Source organism: Bactrocera latifrons, unplaced genomic scaffold (genome assembly GCF_001853355.1).
Source record: "Bactrocera latifrons isolate USDA-ARS-PBARC rearing strain unplaced genomic scaffold, ASM185335v1 scaffold_158, whole genome shotgun sequence".
Taxonomy (NCBI): Eukaryota; Metazoa; Arthropoda; class Insecta; order Diptera; family Tephritidae; genus Bactrocera; species Bactrocera latifrons.
In genome coordinates this window covers 482,755-506,950 of record NW_017535052.1, presented here as the reverse complement: position 1 = coordinate 506,950, position 24,196 = coordinate 482,755, and the positions used below count along the sequence as shown (strand labels likewise).

At 34.2% G+C, this 24,196-nt stretch overlaps 3 protein-coding genes and 1 long non-coding RNA gene across 10 annotated transcripts; 2 read left to right on the top strand and 2 right to left on the bottom strand.

The window, feature by feature from the left end:
- Window positions 1–16,273, bottom strand: LOC108966293 (two pore potassium channel protein sup-9). 2 transcript variants are annotated; one of them, XM_018929105.1, is made up of 5 exons: window positions 15,934–16,273; window positions 15,783–15,872; window positions 2,180–2,397; window positions 594–994; window positions 1–408 (listed from the first exon to the last, which is right to left on the bottom strand). In XM_018929105.1, exons 2-5 carry the CDS (start codon window positions 15,853–15,855, stop codon window positions 132–134), a joined length of 969 nt encoding a protein of 322 aa, XP_018784650.1. In that variant the 5' UTR covers window positions 15,856–15,872; window positions 15,934–16,273; the 3' UTR covers window positions 1–131. The 2 variants fall into 2 exon arrangements, with proteins under 2 accessions (XP_018784650.1, XP_018784649.1); XM_018929104.1 differs by lacking the exons at window positions 15,783–15,872; window positions 15,934–16,273 and adding an exon at window positions 10,355–10,731.
- On the top strand, window positions 11,689–13,437 carry LOC108966292. 2 transcript variants are annotated; one of them, XM_018929101.1, is made up of 2 exons: window positions 11,689–11,780; window positions 11,892–13,437. In XM_018929101.1, exon 2 carries the CDS (start codon window positions 12,026–12,028, stop codon window positions 13,232–13,234), a length of 1,209 nt encoding a protein of 402 aa, XP_018784646.1. In that variant the 5' UTR covers window positions 11,689–11,780; window positions 11,892–12,025; the 3' UTR covers window positions 13,235–13,437. The 2 variants fall into 2 exon arrangements, with proteins under 2 accessions (XP_018784646.1, XP_018784648.1); XM_018929103.1 differs by having other exon boundaries at window positions 11,691–11,821.
- LOC108966291 (protein UBASH3A homolog) lies at window positions 15,311–20,490 on the top strand. Of its 5 annotated transcripts, none has more exons than XM_018929098.1 (11): window positions 15,311–15,438; window positions 15,522–15,639; window positions 16,430–16,670; window positions 16,765–16,960; window positions 17,168–17,269; window positions 18,008–18,177; window positions 18,339–18,669; window positions 18,741–19,260; window positions 19,362–19,528; window positions 19,602–19,847; window positions 19,923–20,490. In XM_018929098.1, the coding sequence occupies exons 2-11, from the start codon at window positions 15,533–15,535 to the stop codon at window positions 20,162–20,164; spliced, it is 2,322 nt and encodes a 773-aa protein (XP_018784643.1). In that variant the 5' UTR covers window positions 15,311–15,438; window positions 15,522–15,532; the 3' UTR covers window positions 20,165–20,490. The 5 variants fall into 5 exon arrangements, with proteins under 5 accessions (XP_018784643.1, XP_018784642.1, XP_018784641.1 ...); XM_018929097.1 differs by having other exon boundaries at window positions 15,519–15,639; XM_018929096.1 differs by having other exon boundaries at window positions 15,311–15,639.
- On the bottom strand, window positions 16,968–18,066 carry LOC108966294. The gene is made up of 3 exons (XR_001993177.1): window positions 18,048–18,066; window positions 17,185–17,236; window positions 16,968–17,132 (listed from the first exon to the last, which is right to left on the bottom strand). It is a non-coding gene; the product is annotated as an uncharacterized LOC108966294 (long non-coding RNA).
- Window positions 20,491–24,196: the final 3,706 nt, after the last annotated feature.

Sequence of the window (24,196 nt, the reverse complement as noted above, 5' to 3'; positions counted from 1 at the left end):
TTAACTTAACATTGTCATAACCATATAAATTTCCAACTTTAATTAGTGCCCTATGTACATCTGTCTATTAGCTTTTTTACATAAAACAATTAACATTGTTCAATAAAACATTACTATTTTGTTGCCATATATCAAACCGATGCACGCTTCAAACTCAGCGTACTCTCAACGATATCAGTAGGTCGAAAATCGGGATCAACAAATGGTTCATGATTTAGACACTTTGTACCTCCAAGGCACGTGCATGAACAAATTGATAAAGTTTCATCGAAGTTTGAGTTCAGTAACATTTTACCATGCATATTGAAATTACTGGATTCGACGTCGTAGGCTAATTGTTGATGAGAGAAAGCAGTTGCCGCGGCTTCTTGAGCATCCTGTTCGTTACGTTTTGCATCTTCAGCTTGCCTGTAAAAGTAATGTCCACAATATTAGTCGAAATTTGCATTTCATCATCACTGATATTATAAGGTAAATATCCTGCATCTTAATACGCCTACGCCGTTAACAAAACGACGTACGAGTATCGATGTGCGGAAATTATGATTGAAATGAAATTCAGTGTTATATACCCAACACTTTATTTCTATTACATGGTCATGAAGCGAAGAACCAGCAGATTGATACTGGCAGCGACTACCGCAAGCCCAAATAGAATAAACACCAAACTGAGCGCAACATAGCCGGGTTTATTGATCAGCGCCTGATCGTTTTGCAACGCCACATAGTCACCGAATCCGATGGTTGTGAGCGTCACAAAGCAGTAATAGAAACTGTCGAAATAACTCCAGCCCTCATAGCGTGAAAAGACTGCTGCGCCAGTGGTTATAATGATGGACGATAGCATACCCGTCGCTAACATTAAATTCATTTCAGTTGCCTCGGTTTGAGTGCAGTGCATATAACGTTTCGCTCGTCGTATTATTACTGAAGCAAACTTATTTAAACGTTCTCCAATCGACTGGAACATGACGAGACCCAACGGAATGCCAACCTGCAACGATATCATTTTACAGTCGTTAATCTAATATTGATATTGGCAAAGATTTTATACGTGTACATATACAGTATCCGACAAAACTATGTATACCCCAGCACATTTATATTGTTCTTTGAATATTTTTTTCAAAAGTTCAACAATTAAAAAATTGTACATACGGTAAGTGCACACTGTAAGTTGACAAATAATAACGGTATGATATTTACCGTTAGGTTTTATTTTGTGTGTAGAATGGGCATTTGTTGATGATATACTATAAGTTTTAGGCGCACATAGTTTAATTTCTACATAACCTGTATATTAGAGTAAACTTAATCCAGCTAACACAAATTTATGTACAACCACAATTTTACTAACGAATGACATAATACTTACATTATTCAAAACATGCGCTACATCAGCTCGGTAGGTTCGATATTTCACAAATAAAAAAATAATTTTTTTAAGAGCTCAAAAATGCGCTAGATTAGGTCGAACCTATCTACCCGACGCCTTTTCGCAAATGATTATGTTACGCAATAGCAATAGATTTGACGTTAGTATGCCATAAATTTTATCTTGTAACGGGGCATATCGACAGGATAAAAAATTGAATATCAGCTGACTGTTCCCACCCGCATTGCCAACACACTTAATTTTTAAGCAAAAATATGAAATATACAGATGTGTTTTATTTGTCCATGGCTTAGCTACTAGCTTATGATGGTAAAATAAAACACGCCTTATATAAACTCAACCAAGGGCACGAAATTTAATACTTGTATATTGGTTACATGAAGATAAAGTCAATCAGAGGGACGGGAGTGTCAGAAAAAGTAAATTTAGTGGTATCGTTCCTGGACCAAGGTTTGGATACATCGTGCTTAAGAAAACAAGAAAACTTAACTTGAGTTAAGTATACAAATTAACCAATACAAACATTAAAAGTTAAAGTCATCTTCATTTTCATGCCTTATTCTGCCGGTTTTAAGTACAATGCAGCTCAGCTACCAAAAACTCAATTTATCATATAAATAATACAGGGGTATGATGAGAAAAACTTTCACACAATTGTAATATGGTAACTTACTATATATATGTATATATTTTATTTTATAGAATTTTTCAGAGCAGGAGTTACTTCAACAACAGACGGATATTGTGCAATCTTATGTATAATATTGTAAAGTAAATACTTACCATTGCATATGCCATACAAAACGCTTTGCCACCTATTGTTACTGGTGTTGAATGACCATAACCAATCATAGCCAGAACTACGGTAGCAAAATAAAAGGCACCGGCAAATTTCCACTGCGGCCCGGCTTTGTGTGGTTTATTTTCGATAATCACTATTTCCATCATCCGATAGTCTTCGGCAGTAACATTATACTTTTTGACGAAATTGCTTTTTACAGCTAAAATTAGAAGAGAGAAATTATATTTGATCATTTGATTATTGGCCTTTCTTCGGTGTCATACTTAATGTAATGTCCATAATTAATAAATTTTTAGTTAGATAAGTTCGTAAATTGTATGACTTTGTATGATCCTCCCTAAATCTTACAGGGCATCTCGGCAGGATAAAATTTATGTCATACTAACTGTCAAATCTATTGCCAATTGCAATGTATTTCTGGGAAAAATAGCTTTTATTGTGATATTTTGATTTATGTTTGTATTATATAAGTTTATTAAATTTAAGACTTCGCTCATTCCCAACCCAATTTGCATAATTTTTCTGTAAATTAACAATATTGAACTCAATATAAATTTTTTGGAAAAATGTTATTTTGAAAATGTATTTTATTTAATAATATAACACAACCGTCTTAATACTCGCTCTTCTAAATTTCATATTACCAAAATGAAAATGCCGTCGGTATATGTATGTATGTGCAAGCGGGATATATTGTCTCTTCGAAATTTTCATGGAAATGAAAACTGCGCTGTAAAACTGTTGAAGTGACAGCTTATTGCTTACAATATATGACAAACTAATTAGTATTCCATATATTGTAAGCAATAAGCAATATGGAGTCTCCACAGGCAATAGGCACGGCATTACAGTTAGTAAGACATAGATTTTTCCTGTCGAGATGCTCCGTTATGAAAGCCATACTGTCAGTGCACTACTACAAAAAGTAGTCTAATACCGGAACTCAGTAAGCAGCATCTATTTACTATTGGAGACATTTTGAAATAAAGTCTGAATTTGTGACTAGTTGCTATTCACAATACAGTCTCTAGTCATTAGTCACAAAATACTTTCTAAGAATTATTGTCTTCCATTTTGAATATACGTTCTTACCATACCGACACCTCATCTATACAACTTCTGTTCCACAGTAAACAGGACTTAAAAAAAGAAAACAGAACAAATGGTTTTTTCGGTAAAATCTATTTATTTTATTCGAAATAGTCTCCTTCTGCTTCAATTCAGCTTTTTGCACGGTCCAAAAGGTATGTCGAACGAGTATTTTAGCTCGTTGGCCGGTACAGCCGCCAGTAAGCCGGTGCAAGCCTTTTGAATGGCCTCTACGTCTGCATAACAGGGACGCAAATGCATTTTTCTGAAAAGGAAGAAGTCGCACGGTGCCACGGTGCACGGTTGGATTCTGAGCAATTTTTGTTCATCGGTCAATTTGTGCGGAACAAAATGTGCACACACCTTTCGTAAGCGCAAATGTTCGGTCAAAATGCGATAAATCGATGTTTTGAAGATGTTCTATTCCATTTCCATGAATTTCAATGCCCATATGTTGATCGCCATTTATGTCCTCACGACCACTTTGAAAACGTTGAAACCACTCATGCACCCTGCTTCGGGATAGACGATCATCGCCAGTGAACGGGGTTATAACCCGGTATTACTCATTTTCCCACTGTCTGAGAAGGTGCTGAAAAGATTTGTCCTGAGCAAAGTTTGTTCTTTTTTAATTGAGGAATGAGATCTTGTTGCTCCTAGGAGGCTATTCCGCTCTAAGCAGATGACACCACCCTGCGGAATCCCTTGTTTAATTCTTCTCAGTTTTGAGTTTTTACCTCGAAAGGGTACTGTCGGTAAGGTATCCTATAGGATTTGGCTAATAATCAAATTGTCATTTTAGCATTAATGGTTTGGTACTTACGTACATTAAACATATTAGGCTTTCCTCTCCGTAACTGAATGACGACAACCAGATTAATGATACCGCCATTTCATTTCCCCAAGATTGTCGTGATTCGTAAGTGCACTTCGTCAATATTAGTGATGACTCTGATATTTTTGAAGTTATCTGCGTCGATATTAGCGTTGACACGTCCGTTGACATCATGTTTCTGTCCATTTCTTCTATCTTCGTTGTGCCTTCCTGTTCCTCTTTAATGTTTTCCGCTTCCGTGCCCTCTCGCAATCGTTATCGTAATTAATTTTTTTTATCCATTTGTCGCCAAACCGCGTTGCTTAAGGTCCTTTTTCAGTTATGGAATCTTCAGATCGTTAAACTTTGCGATTTTCAAATAATTATTTCCTTGAGGAGTTTATTTGACAAAACCACATCTGACACTAATTGTAACGAATTTATCGATATATCGTCTACCTTGTAGGTTATATTACGATTCGGCACGATTCCGATTACTTTGGCGGAGGTGTTAAAAAACCGAATTTCCGTAGAAATTGGGTATATACGGATAGGGAAGCTTCTCCAAAGAAGGAATATCCAAAAATAATATAAAAATAACTAATATTCTTTTAAATATTCACGTTTAAAAAGCCACTTCTGACACTAAATGTAACGGATTTCTCGATATTTCTACCTTGTAGGTTATATTACGATTCGGCGCGATTCCGATTACTTTGGCGGAGGGGTTAAAAACCCGAATTTCCGTAGGAATGGAGTATGTACGGATAGGGGAGCTTCTCCAGAGGAGGAATAGCTAGATATAATATAAAAATAACTAATATTTTTTAAAATATTCTAGTTTAAAAATTTAAAAATTTGCACTGAAAACACATGTTATTTCTTTATGTTTCATTAAATTTTTTTCACTTTTTTTATATGTACATATATTTAAATATACACTGTAAGCATTAAAATTTAGTAATTTAAAAATCACTTATCAAATTTATGGCTGATAAGTTTAGAGTGTTCACATTTACGAAGTAAACCAGCTTTGCCACCCCTTAAAAACCAAAAGTGAAGGATTTTTCAGCGTTTTCTTTGTTTGTACTTTCGAGTGATTCTTTTTTCTTTATTAACTATAAAAAAACGATTAAGAAGATTTTTCAAGCTAAAATTTAATATGTGAACACTTTTCCATATAGTACATACATATATGAATATATGAATATGTGATTTATATTTGATAAACACATATAAGTAAAATCGTGTGATATATTACTAATACATGTACATAATATTCTTATTTGCTTAATAAATTTAAAAAAGAAAATATCCATATGCATGAATAGAGGAAATTTGCTAAAAAGACGAATTTTCCTTATTATCAAATGGCAGCACTCCATTTCGTCGTAATTTTTGGTAAACAAATGAGGTTCAAACGAGTGTAAAATGTAATTTTTAAAATAAAGATTGTTTAGGTAAGCAAACTGCCAAAAGTTTGAAATGTGGATTTATTTAAAAGTTTATAGTGTAATTTAATTATTTTGAAATGAAAAACGTGAATAAAGTGTGTTTAATGTGGTGAAATAGCTTATTGAAATGTTCGAATTTTACGAATTTTAAGGTCGAATATCTCGTAAACTAAGCGTTTGCGGTACGTATACCCCTATATATTATATTTTTTAATCAGGGGGACTTCCTCTTTCCAACGGTACCTTCAGATCGCGGCGCCAAAGAAATCGGAATTGTGCCTACGATTCTTTTGGCGCCGTTATTTGATGGTACGGATGGATAGAGGAGGTCCTCAGGATTAAAAAATGTATGTAGATATATCCTCCTCAGACTTATGTTTTTCCAGATATTTGTATTTAAAGTTCAAAAATTTGTGAAAGTAATGCTTATTATTTCACAATGTTTAACCCACTTTTCACACATTTTATGATTAGGATTATATATTATTTAAAAATAAGAGAAAAATATTATTATACAATATTTAGTAAATACAGCCAGTGAAGAAAGTAGATCGACACAGAAGAACTATGAACACCCCGGTGTTGGACCGACAAGGGTTATTTTTTCATCTTTATTTACTAAATAACATAAGATACAAAATCCATACACATCAAACAAAAACCCTTTTGTACCATCGTCCCTAAAAAAACAGAAATTTTTTTTATTTTTTTTTTCAAAACACAATAGTGACAACACTGCTAGTTGTGAGTTGCATATAAAATTGTGGAACTTTAAATACAAATATCTCGAAAACTATAAGTCTGAGGGTATATGCGTATATTAGCCCTCAGGACCTCCWCTTTCCGTCGTAATCGATTTCTTATTATTTCTTCTTCCTACAATTTAACGCTTTACTACTCATTATCCGAATTAACTTCTTATTAATTTCTTATTTGCTTTTATCAAGACAGCACCAGAAATAAAGGGATATGTCCAATATTTTCCAGTGTTTAGCGTTTTTTATAACATTTTCCATAATGGCCAGATTGAACAAAACAATAATTTTTGGTCATTTAAGGGGGTGTTCTAGTCTAGAGGCTCGAATTTCGAGCTTTTTCCGACAATTAATAAAAAAGAATCACTAGATATTTTTACTATCCGTTTTTTATCATTTGTTTATTAAACTTAGAAGAGTACACAAAATAAATTTCAAAAAAAATTTTTTTTAATCGAGTTATGCGTCCTTGAAGAAAAATGGGGAAAAAGAGGCCGTGTCCTCGTCGCCATGATTTCTACCCTTGTCGTAATCTGAAAAAATAAAACAATGACAGATTCTTGAYGAATACGAATGTCGCCTTGTCATGAAGCAGAAAATTTTTTTTCATTAAATTAATTCATTTTTAAATTTTGTTGACTTTTTTTTTAAATATTGTAAATTTAAATTTTTTTTTGTTGCTTCTAGTGATAGATATATATTTAAAGAATATTCATGCCAAATTTCAAATCATGCCAAAATTCAAACAGATCGACTGATTAGAACTTGAGATTTTTGGCTACCGGATCAAAAAAAGGAGTTTTGAGAAAAACACGTTTAAAGTTTTACGTAAAGTTTTGGGCAGCGCAATAGATAGTTCGCTAAACCGGTCTAGTTGCCACGTCACTAAAATGGCATAACTTTGAAAATAATTTGAGTTTTGAAAAATCCTTTTAAGGATATATTTTTGAATATCAAAACTATCGAATTATGAAAAAAAAAAAATTCGATTTTTTCAGATTTCTAGACTAGAATACCCCTTAAATTAAAACATCCAACATTTTAGTACGAATACAAATTACTATATAGTGGTTATTTATTATTTGGATAAACTATTTAAATCTTTATGTAGTATATTAGAACAATGGACTTTTGACCTTTCCATGGACAATGCAGGATTTAAGCCTGTTAGCTGTCAATCATTAAATTTTTTTAATCATTTTCCATTGAAAATAATACTATGATGCTTCAAATTACAAAAATTTTCATCAGATACCTTTTAAATTTTCATTATTTTACATTTTTTATAAGTGGTGCAACAAATCCCTCCGTTTACATATTTTTTTGGTACGATTTCAATCTGGCCATCGCTCGTTTCCAATCGATCAACTGTCAACTGTTTAACATTTTTTATAAGTGGGGCAACAAATCCCTCCGTTAAAATTTTTTTTGGTACGATTTCAAATGTATTAAATTTTCATTATTTTACATTTTTTATAAGTGGTGCAACAAATCCCTCCGTTTACATATTTTTTGGTACGATTTCAATCTGGCCATCGCTCGTTTCCAATCGATCAACTGTCAAACTTCAGGAGGTTTTGACGTTTAGTAATTGTTGGACATCCCTTCAACTCTGATTCTACTATGCAAAATGTTGGGTAGGTTTTGACGTTTTGTCATTGGAATGACTGGAACGGCCAGATTGAAATCTTCTCTTTATCTCTGATTTTCAATGACAGTTTAATTTGAAATTTAAGTTATTTTTACACTATTTATGATAAATAAATGGGCAAATGGGGGTAAAAATTATAAATATAAGTGTAAAATTCATTATAAATAGGAGAAACACCCATTTTAAATAGTTGAATTTTTGAACTTTAAATCCAAATATCTCAAAAACCATAAATCTGCGTTTTATTTTTCGTGATTTGGATAATCTGGTATATACGTACATACCCATTTTAACCCGAAGTCGGGGGATGCTATTCTAAAATTTACCCGGGAAAAAGGGAGAGACCCATATCATGTCATCCTTAACAAGGTTGTTTTAAAAATCATATTTTCCAGGAATAAAATTAATACTCACCGATCCATACGGGGTTAGATCGCCGAAAAAATTTGGAGATTCGGCGTATGGTAAACCATCATCAGCGGACGAAATGGATAGAGTACTTGAAGTCCTGTAACCTCTCCAGCGGTGTGAGTAAGCTTTTGACCGAGTTGAAGTTCAATTCAATGGTCATGCCTCTTCGGACCCGAAGAAGTGCGCGAGCTATTTTAGCCGGCAGTTTACACTGCACCCTTCGGTAGACAAAGCCAAGAGATGTATTAACCAACGGCTGCGCAAAATGCCAAACAACTACGCACCGCTTACTTTCCCCGATGAAGAGGTTCAGAGTGACATCAATAAAGCAAAATCCTTCAAATCCATTGGCTCTGAAGTAATCGACATGCTAATGCTGAAGCATCTAGGCTCGGCGGGAGTAGGTTATCTCACCATGGTCCTCAACCTGTCACTGACCACTCTTCAAATACCCGATGTGTGGAAAATCGGAAGAGTGGTATCACTACTGAAACCTGGGAAACCAAGAAAGGGGAATCTTATTGGCTGAGGCCTTGCTACTCTCGACTTTCACTCACCACCTGAGTCTAGCCAGTCACCAGCATGGATTCCGAAAAGTGCACAGCACCACCACAGCACTTAGCGTCATAAACGCTCAGATAGTTCGTGGCCTCAACCAGAAACCACCCTGTGAGAGAACGCTCGCCGTAGCGTTGGACTTGTCAAAAGCTTTTGAATGAGTCAACCACATAACGCTACTGCAAGACATTGAAAAAACCACGCTTCCTCCAAGGTTAAAGAGGTGCACCATGAACTATCTGAACGGTCATCAGTCATCCGTACTAATTGGAGGTGAAACAGCTAAAATGAGAAGAATTAAACAGGGGGTTCCGCAGGGTGGTGCCCTCGCCCCGCTACTGTTTAACTTCTACATCTCGAAACTCCCACAACCACCAGAGGGGGTTTCCATAACCTACGCAGATGACTGCATGAAATTGACGTCGGGCAATGGAATCGATGGCATGTGTTCGAAGGTAAACAACTACCTCTCCGACCTTTCTCGTTTCCWCACTGCACGAAACCTTACACTTTCCCCCACCAAATCCACAGCGACCATATTTACGAACTGGACGAAGGAGTATAGACTTGAGCTTAATATTGCAGTCGATGGCGTCAAAATTCCGACTGTCAATAACCCAAAGATTTTAGTCGTAACCTTCGATAGTCTATGCTCCTTCTCTCCCCATACGACCGCGATTATCGCCAATGTACAGAGCCACAACAAGATCCTCAAGTCGCTAGCCGGCAGCACATTCGAAAAAGACAAAGAAACGTTGTTGGCAACTTACAATGCAATCGGCCGGCCGGTCCTTAACTACGCAGCACCAATATGGTCGCCTGGATGCAGACTTCAGACCTGCCAGAATACTGCACTGCAAAGAAATCGCGCGATTTTTTATTCCAAATTTTCGCCTGCGGCGCTTTTCAGGGAGCTTTGAAATTTTCTTTCAAAACAGTATTATATAAAATAATATCTAATTTTTTTCAAAGATGATGATATTCCCAATTTTATTATTTAGGGGGTCTTGTACAAATGGTTGGTTGGGTTATCTTGGTACTTCAACTACTTGTATGCATTATTACCGACACAATTTACAATTTTAAATTTTCAGTGTTTTTATTATTTAAATAATGTGGATTTCCACTTTAATTCATTGAAATAGTAAAAATAATAAACATAGTCACTCTATGCGTAAAAATACATAAATTTTATAATAATTAGTGAAAATTGTATGGAAAAACTACGATTTTACACCATTTTTAGTAGGCTGCCCTAGAGCCCCAAGTCCTCCTAGGGGGGGAAGGGTGCTAGTATTCAAAAGCTCCATTCATTACCTTTCAAATGAGAGGAGTATCAAGCCCCCATCCCCCTCCCCCTTTGCGCAAAACCTCTTCAAAAAGTAGTATCACTAAGCGAACATTCCCCGGAATAAAATATTTACCTTGCAGAAAATCCCATCTCTTCGCTTCTGTGTGTGATTCCAGTGAGTCGAATACAGCCGCACCAATAAGCAAATATGTAAACGTACAAACGACCAGGGATAGGGTACGAACATTTTGCCTTTTCATATTATTGTATTAATATATATATATAAATATTTCTATGCATATATATAACTGCCGCGATCTTAGTTTTTCAGATATTTGTGTTTAAAATTCATAAATTCACCAATTTCAATTAAGTATTATACACTTTCATAAATTAAGGCATAACTAAATTGCATGAATTAATTAGTTTTTATCTCTAAAACAACTTTTATTTAAAATTTCGCTTTTTATTCACTTCGATTTATACAGACAGCAACAAACAGTTTGTAGAAGAACGATTAATACAGTTGTATAATAGCAAATGGCGTTACCATATCTTTATATTTTGCAAAGGAAGCAAAGAATATTACATAATATGTAGACCTATTTTTTAATAATACTGATTGAGAACAATTTTATTTGTTTTTAAATCGACTAATGCCTTAAATTCTAAAAATGCATTTGTTAAAAGGGGAAAAATTTATTTTATCTTTATTCTTCTTTTAATATTTTACTCACAAATCTTTGTATAGTTATAATTAATACCTTTGAAAGAAATTTTAAAATCAATAATAGGGCAAGTTGACGATCAAGTAAAAATTACTGATAATATAGTTTTGCAAATAAACGACATGCTATTGTCGGAAATGTGAATATTTCGTTATTTTCATAGATTCAATTTAAGTATATTAATCATTACATTATTAATTTTTAAGAATTCTACTCGATTTCCCTGAAGACGACGTCTTGAAATTATTATCGATTATCAATGTACGACTTTCAATTTTCATAAATTTTGAGAAGTACTTGAGTACACAGCGAGCTAAGAAAAACGATATACTATGTAAATATTCTTAGTTGATACATTTTTTGTTTGCATATATTGATATTTTCTTCACAGTAGTCATTTATGTTAACTCAAAGTAAAAAATTTTCTGCGTTTTTGCTGTGAAATTGGGAAATATTATAAAAACAGTATAAATGAAAATCGGCAGAAATATTATTTTCTTTTATATAATATCTCAATATAAAATGGTCAGTTTAATTTTAAACATTCTAATAATTTTAGAGTCTAATTTATATTAGAAGCCTACAAAAAATATTTGTGATTTTTTAAACAGGCTGCGTGCTTTAAAGCAGGTGGTTGATCGTGCAACTGCGGAGTAACTATTCTAAAGGAAGAAATTTGTAACTTGATTCAGTGGTAGCTCTAATTTAGATTAATAAAAGTCAAAAAGTCTCCCAAGATGGATAAAAACAATTTGTAGATATCTGGGTCCCCGATTGTTAAACATGGAGACCATCGTAAAGATGGAGACTAAAACAAAACTGTAACACTAGGTGAATGAAAAATTGTTTACTGATAAATATTGTTTAATTAAGTATATATACATCAGCATATGAATTGATTTGATCATATTTTTTAAGAGCATTTTACATCATATTCCTTAGCCGAAAATTTGTACGGGACCTTTATCAACATTCGAGCTCTTTTCCAACAAATTTAACGATTTAGAGTAACTTTAAGAGGACTATTTGTATATTAATTTCTATATAACCTTTATTGTGGATATTAACAATAAATCATGGAATGGACGCGAGAAAGAACACTTACACTTATTAATGAATACCGTAAAAGACGAGGTCTATGGGATATGACACATGATGATTATAGGAAAAAGGATATTAAACAGAATCTTCTGATAGAAGTGAGTAATAGTCTTGGTGGAAGCATATCTGTTAACGAGGTCGAGAAGAAATTCCACACTTTGCGTACTCAATACCATCGCGAAATAAATCGAATGAATCGTAAAGAGCCCTACAATTCCAAATGGTTTGGTTTCAAGAACTTGCAGTTTTTAAGTTCTCCAATGGCTCGACGGCTCTCGAGAGGACGTATTAAAAATGAAATTACGGAAGATGGAACAGTGACATCAAAATATATTATAAGAGATTCGAATACTCATCACGATAGCAGTGGAAGTTCTGTGAACTTAAATAACAATGTAAATGAAGAATTTTTAATACATCAAAAGTCTGCTATTGCGATAGAGCCCATAAGCAACTCTAAACATTACCGTAATACCAGTCGATCACGCGCATTAGAAAAGTTAATTGAAGAAACTACCAAAGATATTGATGATGGTGATGATAAGCAAAAAATGACTATTACAATGGAGCAGCAAAGCTATAACAATGAAATGCAAGTTGAAGACCAAATGAATAGTCAGAGAATAAACGCAGGAGGAGATGAAGAACAATTGGAAGCTATTCAATTACAGGAGGAAGAGGAAGAAATCACATACACATCTTCGACAGGAGCTGATGGCTGTGATATTTCTCATAATCAGCAAACAATATCTACACGTATTATAAAAGCTCAACACAATAATTCCTGCAATGATCCAGAGATTGAATATGAAGATGAAGCTGACCCGTCACATGAGGACAAACGAGATTTCTATGGCGGCCCAGGACAACAAAATTCCTTGCCTATAACATCCACCCCATCTGCAGGTACACATCCACCAAACATATTGTTAAATTCCAAAATCAAAATCAGCAGTCAACAAAAGCAACATTTGCCAGGACGAAATCTAGATAAACCAACCAATCCGAATTCTGGACCGCAAGTGTTTCACACATCAGGTCATATACGCGACGAATATACTACTTATGGCGAATATGTATCTAATGAAATGCGCAACATAACAAATCGTGAAGTGTTATTAGGTCTTAAACATAAAATAAATACTGCTCTTTTCGAAGCCCAAATGGCTGAACTACGGAATTAAAAAATTACAAAAAATATATTTACCTTTATCACTTACGGTTGTATTCTCCTCAACGTTTTAAATTTTAATTGGATATTTTTCACATAAAACGTTATATATATATACTCACATATATAGGGTAGCGAATAGAGTAATGGAAATTTTGTTTAAACTGTCAAAAAAATATATTTTTGTGGAATCATGCAAAATTGGTAAAACTCGAAGAAATTACTTTTTTTCACCTGTGTATATGTATTTTACAGTGTCCGACATGTCCAAAGTTGTATAAAAATATATGGAAAAGTAAAATGATTTAATCACGGTTTGAATTGAAAATAGAGATCTTTTTTACGCTGAATCCTTTTTAGAGCAAACACTGAAACTTAAGGAAATAATACGCTGAACATTCTTTTTCACGGTTTTTCGGCTATTTGATTTACTATTACATGTAAAACAATTGTAAACCATCAGTTTGGATAATTATATTGTACCTATTTATTAGGTGATTTTGTGAGTCTAAAATGCAATCAGTTTACTTAGACATTTGTATACATATGTACATATGTATGTAGAAAATAAGTTATTATAGTTAGATACACTATTAAATACTTAACCAAAACAAACCTACATTTTTGTGTCTTTTTAACATCTACAATATTTTGGATCAGTAAATGTGTTTTTGTAAGATCTAAAATTAACTGGTATGTATAGAGTTATATACATATAGTAAATGGATCAACTAATTTCGTTGGTATTTAGGCGACTCACATCTTATCATAACGCATCATAAAATCATAAATTGTTACTCTGGTTTAAATCAATTGTTGGATTACATACATAAATGAGTTTAAGCAATTACAATCCTCAACGCAATGTTTTCTGTTCGTTATAACTTTATAAGACTATATAAACCCCTAATTATATGAGTTATTTGTAGTACAAACCCCACAACAGTCGGTTCTACGTTACAAGATTTGATTGATAAGTTTCTATAAATGCATCAAGTCCCACAAGTCCCGCAGGAGTTTTTCTGCATATGCCTTCACCGTCGTACTTGCTCCTACGTAAAGAGGAAGCATTTCCTATAAATACACTCCTAATAAGTCATAATGCCGCGCCATAGTTTATTACCTGCATGTCGAAATAGCTTATCATTAAATTTTTGATAACAATTGAGTACTGAATACATAGAGAGCGACAGACGCGACATCTATCAAATATTAAAATACACATGTTCTTAAGGACACATTTATTTAGACAGCTGTACGACTACACGACAGAATTTAAAAATATATTTAAACTTTGTGACGACAGTATAGAGGAGTAGTGATGTCATTAATATTCAAAATTACTCAAAGCTTTAATAACGTTATTTTACAAAGAGAATCACAAAATGCCTCTATTATATCATTTGTAATAACAATCTATAATTAAAAACATATTAATTTACTTATTCTTTGCATAAAATTACTTTTGGCTTCACGACGCCGTTTACAGTTCACAGATGTGCAGTCATGTTGTGTCGCTCTCTATTTGTTGCATATTAGGCTTGTTTTGTGTCGAACAGTGAAAACTAGTGGCCAATTCACATAGAACTTTTGCTTCGTTTTGCGTCAGACTTTTGATTTGACAGCACATAAGTTCACGTAAAAAGTTTTTCGATGCGAAGCCAAGCAAAATGGACAACTCTCATTATTTAACGCTTTGCCAAGCCATAACTTGCTACCCTTACTACATACCCTTTTTTCTGCGCTTCATTGTTCAGTGCGATGTATTAGGTTTCGGTAGTCGTGACTTGCTCGGGCTTACACCCGGGAACGAATATTATATATGTATGCTCTTTGTTTCGAATTTATGTCACGATTCAATTATGCCAGTGACAGACTTGTGGCAGAGAACGTAGATATATCATATACGCTCAAAATAGTTTTTTAGTCAAAAATTATGAAATAGCTGTTATTTTCTGTTCCTGTATTAAACATTGGATGATGATTCGTTTTAAATATGAATAATAAAAAAAATTATATTTAACTTGCTTCGTTTTGTGGCGTAGTTTGCTAAACAAATCTAACGTTGGTAGCTGCTATTAGGATTATTTAGTTCAGCTTCATTAACATGACAGTTTCGATTAAGTAGACGATAGAAAGAAAAAGTGAATCTTATCATATAAATTTGCAAAATTGTACCAGGGATTGTACCTGGTTGTACAACAAAAGTATTAGATTGTATGTACCCGATCATAATTATTGAGGATAATTTTTAATTTTAATTGAAACCTCATTACCACTGTTCTGTTTTTGATAAGAAGGAACATAAACCATGGCTCAACTCCCGCCGCGAAAGAACCTGACACCAACTAGAATTTCAAAGCAGCACTTATCACCGTTGCAGACGTTACTACAAATGGGTTTTACCAAGCACAGAGCGTAAGTTAACATCATAAGTGTGTAAAAAGTGATTCTATATAATTATTGATAAATTGAAACCAACTCACGTTTAAATATACATACTGGATATTATATTTATAAAAGTCGACAAATCTACATATATATAAATATTCTTAACTTACCAAGAGGTATCAGTAAATAACCAATAATATGAACATAGTTTTTCTTAGCCAGCAGCCTTTTCAAAATATCCATATTATAACCGCAAAACCCTGAGTAAATAAATAAATTGTTAAAAAAAGGACGACAATATTTTTAAAGAAATACAATTACGTTAGTTTTAAATAGTTCCAGTGAGTAAGAAACTTGCATATTTTTCTCTGCATTTAAACTATTACACGGTATAATCATTAGAATAAAGCATATTCACAGATTCTTAAGGAAATCGTTCGCACGACAGTCAGGTCTACGTAACCGGAACGGACCCGCATTTTTTATCCGGTCAAGGACTGTCAATTTGGCAGAATTCTGCCGCTACAACAACAACATTCTTAAGGAAAGGTTGTAGCAAATAGATAGCTGGTAACAAATTATTAGCGACCAGTATATTTTGTATGTATTTAAATTTCTCGCTCGCAATTTGTAGCATAAAAGTCGGTTATTGTGTGACGCACGCAGCTGTGAATAGAAAAAAATGAACTTAAAGCTATAGAGTTTATATCTTTCCAAAGATATTTGATCCTTAAACAGGGATTTCTGAAAATATTTTTTTTTTTTGTTATGTGTATTATAGATAATACCACATGTAAATATTATTTTTTAAATACAGAGAAAAAGCATTGGCAGCAACTGGTAATCGAGGTGTTCAAATCGCTTCTGATTGGCTGCTTGCGCATGTTAATGACTCAACTTTGGATGAAAATTGTCCGCGAGAATATATTCTGTACGCATGCCCTACTGGCTCATTTTTACATCAATTGGAGGAATTTTGGAACCAATCACGGATAATGTGTGGTTGGAATGGTGCTCATAATTATGTGCCACATATCACATTGGTTTCATTTTTTAAGGTAAAAATAAATGTTAAAAAGATATTGATCTGAATTTTGCAGATGCTAGCGTGATCATCAATTTTTTGTTTTAATTTTTCTCCTTTTTATGAAGGCCCCAGACGAAAGTTCATTGCATCTATCTAAAGCCTTGAAACAAGTAGTTGATATGAGTGGACCACTTCTAGATCGTCCATTGAAATTAGAGCCTTATTTGAGTCAAAATTTTATGGGATTTTTTGTAGCCGAGGATGACGCAAACTATATGAAACGGCTTTCATTACAATATGTTAAGGAGGTTTCCAATTCAAGTATGAACATGTTCATGTATGAAAATATCTTTAGTTATTTAATTTTTCGTTGTCATATTTTTTGAGACCAAGGTATTATATTAATATTTTTAACTATGTAAATGGTAAATTTTTGGTGCTCTTTTCTACATTTTTAAAACGCTTTCATTGGAACTTGTAACATTGTGCTTAACTGTAAAAATTGTTTGCTAAAAAAACTTCATAAAGTCATAAGTGATACATACGAGCAGCTTGATGCAATAGTTGCTTGCTTCCCATGGTGCGGTGGTGTTTCATCTGGTACACGTTGTATACCGCGTAGTAGTCGATGTAAGAAAAATAACAATTATTTTAGAAAATTGTGTGTGTGATTTATCTTTCATATGTACATCTAATTTTTTAATCACTAATTATTAGAAGCATTCTGAATCCAGTGCAAAATGCATAAATATAATTTAAATCACAAAAATAACGTAAAGTATACATATGTATGTATATATAAATGATCAACGTGACGAGCTACGTGATTACCAATGTCAGTCTGCAGGCATTATTTATTATGTACATACATATATGTGCGGATTAAAGCGCATTGCTATGCTACAATACCCGAGTATGTTGTTCGGATCGGACCATTGTAGCATAGAGCTGTCACACAAACTGATTGAACAATTTTAACCCCATGTATTAAAAAGCTTTTAGTTTCGATGCTTATGTAAAAGATAAATAAATTACGGCCACTAAATGAGTGTTAAATTAATTTGAGCTCGAATAAAATAGAATGGGTAAAATCCTGTGAAATTATAAACAAACATTTTTGGATTCTAATACTGTCCACCTTTGAAATTATATTTCTTTGTAACTCATTGCTTCTGTAGTTTTACTTGGTTTGGAGGCTCAATTCCGAACATTATTTTTTGTTTATAAGTATTTGGTAAACTGAAAGTATTAATATATATATAAATACATACAATTTTGCATGCACTCGTAGACATATGTATATAAGAAATTTAATGCCACTTTTTTGTCTACAAATACAATATATGTACATATATGTGTATATTTTAGCAATATCTTTGGAGCCGCACGTAAAATCTCTACATCTTACCTTAGCATATCAGTTTCCGCAGAATCAATTTAATTCACTGAAAACGTTAGTGGAATCGCTCAATGCAACTTCTGCCTCAAATTGGGAGCTGCGTCTGTATTCGCGCGACCCACGACTAACCACAAAACAAGTACATTGCATCATTTACCATTTTACATGTATATTTTTTTCTCGATTAATTCTTTATTATTAACTTTTATTTAAAATTGTGTTTCCTTTTACTTTTTTTTTATAAATGCTGTTTTTCAACGATTGATAATTCAAAACAACACTATTTTCGCGCTTCTGTAGGTGCACAAAGTGGTGTATCCTCATAGCCCCCATGAAATTGATGAATTGGAGTTGCGCATCGGTGATTATATTTATTTGAACACGGATGCTGTAGACAATTCTAGCGATGGCTGGGCAGAGGGTATTTCCTGGCTAACTGGAAGTGTTGGTTACTTGCCTGTGAATTATACTGAACGAACCGCTGAATCAGACGCGTGGACACTTCACCGCGTTGTACAGTTATCTAAATCAACGACCCCATCTTTAATATCGGCTGAAGAAATTGACATTGTGGATGGTCACAGCATTTCTATTGATCACGACGAACGTGAGAAGCGTTTACATCATCAAAGTCTGTGCAACTACTTGTTTCTACATTATTGACCGTATATAGATTTGTTATCCATTTCTGTCTTATTTCAGATGTGATAGTTGCCTTGTCGCATGAATTAATAGAGAGCCCTTCTTTTAATGAGGAATCCGAGAACAGTGTGGAAAAATACTTACACAGAACATTAAAACCTTATTTAGATTTGCCAATTGTACAAGAGAATCACAATTCAATGCCAAACAGTAGTCAACTATCACAACCGCAGCATATACAACATCAGTCGGAATGCATTTTACAACAAGAAACGCCCAGCTTCGAAATTAGTTCGCCACACGCAATGGAAGTGGCAAAAAAGCGAAGAGACATGGAGATAATGGTGGAGCCAATTAGTATTTCAACGCCACGTGCAGATGACACGCTTAGTATAAATTCTGATCGTTCAAATGAAGTTGCAAGCCTTGAGGCATCGCCGAACAAGAGTCGTAGATTGTATATAATGCGACATGGTGAACGTGTTGATTTTACCTTCGGTACTTGGATACCTTATTGTTTCGATGAATTCAACAACTATGTGCGCAAAGATCTAAATATGCCGAAGAAATTACCACGAAGGTAGGTAAAACAACAGGTCTCGAAATCATAACCCAATTAAAATGGAAAACCTGTCTTTAGAAGCTTTACCAATAAGTAATAAATAATTTTTGTGTGCAAAGGCAAAGATGTCCAGACGGTTGGCAAAATGATTCACCGCTCACAAACATTGGACTTTATCAAGCGAAATTGACGGGTGAAGCGTTACTTGAATGCAATGCTCGCATCGACCATGTTTACTGCTCTCCAGCTTATCGTTGTGTTCAAACATGTATGAGTACATTAGAAGGTTAGAATATAATAGTATTTAATGCTGTACTATAATAAGAATACTGTAATTCGGTACAACTTGAAACATATAGGTTTACACTTGCGTAACAAATTCAAAGTTAAACTAGAACCGGGTTTGTTTGAATGGATGGCTTGGTATCCAGATGGTGTGCCAGATTGGATGAGTAAGTCAGAGCTGCTAGATGCTGACTACAACATAGATGCAAGTTATCAACCTTTCATTTCTGACACTAAATTGAATGAGTGCGTCAAGGAAACCACAGAAGAGTTTTATATTCGTAATTATGAAACTTTGCGAAAAATCATTGAAACTACAAGTGAGCTATGAATAATCCAACATTAGTGAAATTTTGAACATTGATTCTTTTCATTTGAATTGTTTTCTTTTGTAGAGGGAAACATTTTAATAGTCGCACATGCCACTACCCTTGACACGTGTACACGACAATTAATTGGTGCCGAACCACGTTCTACAAATGAATTGCGCCAAGTGATACATAAAATACCATATTGCAGTTTAGGCGCTGTCGAGGAGATGGAGAACGGTGGCTGGAAATTGGTGGAACCGGAATGTTTACCGGTGACACATTCGAAAAATCCTCGTTTTGAATGGAATGTACTTACTGCCACATAGTGTTCGTGCTTTGGGGAATTGTTGGTAACCAATCATTTTACGGAAAAGCCTTTATAAATAATAAGGTCAAAAACATGGCTATTCTTAATTATGCTAAGCGTAAAAATATATTTCATTCCTAATAATTTTCAAAAATTAGTTTAAGAGCTATTATTAAGTTAACAACGTGTGTATTTATAGTTGGGCGGGCCAGAGGCAATTTACCGCCCTCGGCAAATGCCAAATTTTCCGCTTCTTCTAAGCCTATTTTGTTTTAACAACAAAATTTATAACTTTTCAAAATTATTCAAACCATTTTATTAAAGTAAATACTCATATTCCAAAAGTTTAACATAATTATTTAAAGAGATTATTATAATTAGTACAATAAAATAAAATAGATTATTTCAATATTTCCTTGTCTTTAATTTGTCAGACAAAACTATTTTATTGTTAAGAATTTGTACCACTTTTTTATTTAATGCTAGGTAAGTTTTGACAGGTTTTAATTGAGAACAATTGCTTTTTCCACTAGTTCCCTACAAACGAAGTGTTAGCAACTGTATTGCCATAAATAAATTTAATATGATATGTATGAATTCATTTAAACAAATATCATTTAAAACAAGTAAGGAAGTGCTAAGTTCGGGTGTAAACGAACATTTGATACTCTCGCAGTCTGCCAGGTCAAATCCGGGGAAATACCTTCAAGTGCATAAAGTTTGTAAGTTATATGGGGTCTTTGGCAAGTTTTCACCTGATTTTATCAATTTTAGGAACAAAGATGGTAACTAACTCTTTTTTTGCATACAGGCATAAGAGGATTCTCCGAATTTCTACATGTATATGTCTCACAGATTTACCGATATTTTCAATAAAAAATTCACAACTGGTCCTTTAATCAATGTTTTCGGTATCTGAGGACTTTTTGGTCATAAGGTGGACTACTTTAAGGGCAAAAGTTTTATCCTGATACATTCATTGGTGCTTGGTTTGCAATTTGGAGAGTGAAGGGAACAGATGGAATTTAGAATTGGATTATATGCAAGATTGATAGAGAAAAAGATTACGCAATGCGCATGTTTGCTTTCGGTCAGCTTTTCTTGATGACGTCACGGTTGACTTATATTCGCCTGCTCCTTTGAATGTGAATTCGAATTGTATTTTCGAGTGTAGTATTAATTGTGAAATTTTATATTTTTTAAAATGAGTTGTGCAGTGTTCGGATGCAATAATAACAATGTTAAAAATAGTGCGACGAAATGGAGATTTTTCTATTTACCTTAGGATAAAACAGTACTAAAATAGTGGATTCATTTTTGTGCACTTCGCGCCAGAAGCCTTCGAAAGAAATTTGCAGTTTGAAATGGATAATTATAGCATTTTGATTACAATAATTTTACTTTTATAACCAAACACTCTTTCTCTTTAAGTCGCGGAGTCTAACGAAGTTGCTATCTAGCGCTTTTCTCACGTTAACCAGATTAACTCCTGCAGAGGCTAATGAAGGGCAGAAAAGGATGAAGTCTCGTTTAAACCAGGACGTTTTAGAAAATTTGTTTGGCGTAATCAGGTTAAAAGGCGGTCTTCACGATCACCCTGACAGCAATTCCCACGACAGCCTTCTACGTTACCGGAATTGACTCGGATTTCATCCGACCAAGGGCTGTTCTTTCGGCGATCTAACCCCGTTTGGATCGGTGAGTGTTGATTTGTGTGTGTCGTCACTGGAGCAACGCCTTGCAGCAGGGTTTCTCCGTATCCTCCTGATGCCTCCTGATGTCTCCTATCGAGCACCTACATAGCGAGACGCTTATGCTCCCAGTTAAGGAGCATAATGAACTCCTCCCAAAGCAAACGAAGAGCTCAAGTTGCCGCGAGAAACGCAAGTGACCTTTGCGCAACTTCGTTCTGGATATTGTAGGAGGTTAAACTCCTACCTATCCAGAATAGACTCTGACATACCCAACGTATGTCCTGCATGCAACGAGTCTCCGCATGACACTGACCACCTCTTTGCATGYCCAACCAACCCCACCCATCTAACACCTTTTTCCCTCTGGTCCGACCCCGTCGAAACAGCACGTTTCCTGGGCCTCCCGTTAGATGACATCGACGACAACACAGATAACCCTCACCATCCCAACGGGGACTGATAACCGTTAAAACAACAACAACATCACCCTGACAGAAAGGAGTTCCATCAAGACAGATGAAGGAAATGTTGAAGTCGACAACACCTCAGATATGGAAGGGAATTACTTATCTCTAACCGGTAATTATCAAAATTTAAACGTACATAGTATTATAAACCTAAAACTACAGAAAATATTCTTATATAAAAATGTTTTCATGTTAGCAAATGCGAATATGTACTTACATACATACTAAGTTTTTGAATACTAACCATTGTTTCTTATCCTAATTGTAATAATAATCTTAACTAGCAATTTATTCCATTTATTTTTACGCATGTATGTATGTTTATTATATTTTTGCAGGTAATATTTTTCAACGTGTGTCAGTTGATCTAAATTCCGCTGCCCCAATTGAAAAAAATGATGACTTGAAGATTCTCAACAACGAGCGGCTTGAAAATTTGGCAGGGTACATCTGCCACAAACTTGGTAAAGACAACCCCGAAATTTGTGCCAATTCAGAAAATTGTTCGTCTTATACTTGAGTGGATCACCTATCGAAAGGAGGACTCTCAAAACCAACAGATATGTTGATGGAGCATATGAGAGCCTTGCAAGCAGTATTTGACGACTTAAATGGTACTGATTTGCATATACATCTCGTATGTACAAATACGTCCAGAAGCACTTAGATTTAAGTAATTTTGTTAATTGTAGCATCAAAGTAAAATAATTGTTTTTCAGAGCTAGAATGTATTTTAGGATTCGTTCCTTAAATAAAAACTTAATTGAAAATATGTACAGCAAAAAAAAAAGGAAATTAAATAAGACATTAAATTGATAGTTGGTCACAAAATATTCAATATTTTTATTTGCATAAATGTATGTATGTATAGAGTTGAAACAAACACAGCAAAGAGACAAAATTAAATAATGCAATGAAAATACAATGAATTGAATATGTAGGTAAATGTTCACTGTAAAATAATCATATATACATAGATATTTGTTATTAATATTCACTTATGTGTATTGATGTTAACTTTTAATGATATTCATATTTTTTTATGCCTGCAATACAAAATTGATTCTTATTGCACAGAAAAACAAGCAACTGAAAATCAGCTGGCTGTACGTTGGTCAACCGTGACGTATGTAAATGCGCAGAACGAACAAAATTTGAACTCGTCACTGCGCAATCTTGTTTCTATCATTCTTAGATTATATGAGAAGTAGACGTGGTTTTAGTCCGATTTCGTTTGTTTTTGCCTTAGAACATTGGAATGTCAAAGTAACATTCAGGGGTGTTATGGAATCCAAGACAAAATTGCTTAGCTGTCAGAACTGCAAACCAATTCTGATTTTCAATGGTGTCACAGAATCTGTTTGGATTTTCGTCTTTTCGTTTCTGATGGCAAAACCGATAAAATTGGTTTCCTTAACACCCAAAACCGATATAAATTCTGGTTCGAATATCAAATCAATAATATCTGAAGTCATGACACCTACTACTTTTTTTGATCGGTTTCAATATTGATTCTGACAACTATCAGATTCCACAACACGACAAATTAGGTAGTATGTATATCTAGTATGTCCTGACTGATATCTTTTCCCCGAAAAGGGGTGGTGCCACGCCTAACGTTCATTTTTGACCACGGCTTCTATAAAAGCATCTTGAATTATCTCAGCTGTAAAGTACAAAGATTCTGATATAGGGATAGTAGATATTTATTGATTTATTCCTCGTTTAGGAGTTTTTTAACGGAACGTGACGTTAGGGTTGTCGCTGCTACTTCTTCTTCTTCTTGATTGGCGTAGACACCGCTTACGCGATTATAGCCGAGTTAACAACAGCGCGCCAGTCGTTTCTTCTTTTCGCTACGCGGCGCCAATTAGATATTCCAAGTGAAGC

What these genes read in the sequence shown, in the direction of transcription:
- LOC108966293 (XM_018929104.1), bottom strand. Translation starts at nt 10,481, where the DNA reads ATGAAAAGGCAAAATGTTCGTACCCTATCCCTGGTCGTTTGTACGTTT. An exon ending in TTTGTATGGCATATGCAATG is followed by an intron (nt 995 to 2,179) that starts GTAAGTATTTAC and finishes ATATCGTTGCAG; the next exon opens with GTTGGCATTCCGTTGGGTCT. An exon ending in GTTCTTCGCTTCATGACCAT is followed by an intron (nt 409 to 593) that starts GTAATAGAAATA and finishes TTACTTTTACAG; the next exon opens with GCAAGCTGAAGATGCAAAAC.
- LOC108966292 (XM_018929101.1), top strand. Translation starts at nt 12,026, where the DNA reads ATGGAATGGACGCGAGAAAGAACACTTACACTTATTAATGAATACCGT.
- LOC108966291 (XM_018929098.1), top strand. Translation starts at nt 15,533, where the DNA reads ATGGCTCAACTCCCGCCGCGAAAGAACCTGACACCAACTAGAATTTCA. An exon ending in CACGACTAACCACAAAACAA is followed by an intron (nt 18,178 to 18,338) that starts GTACATTGCATC and finishes GCGCTTCTGTAG; the next exon opens with GTGCACAAAGTGGTGTATCC. An exon ending in GAAGCGTTTACATCATCAAA is followed by an intron (nt 18,670 to 18,740) that starts GTCTGTGCAACT and finishes GTCTTATTTCAG; the next exon opens with ATGTGATAGTTGCCTTGTCG.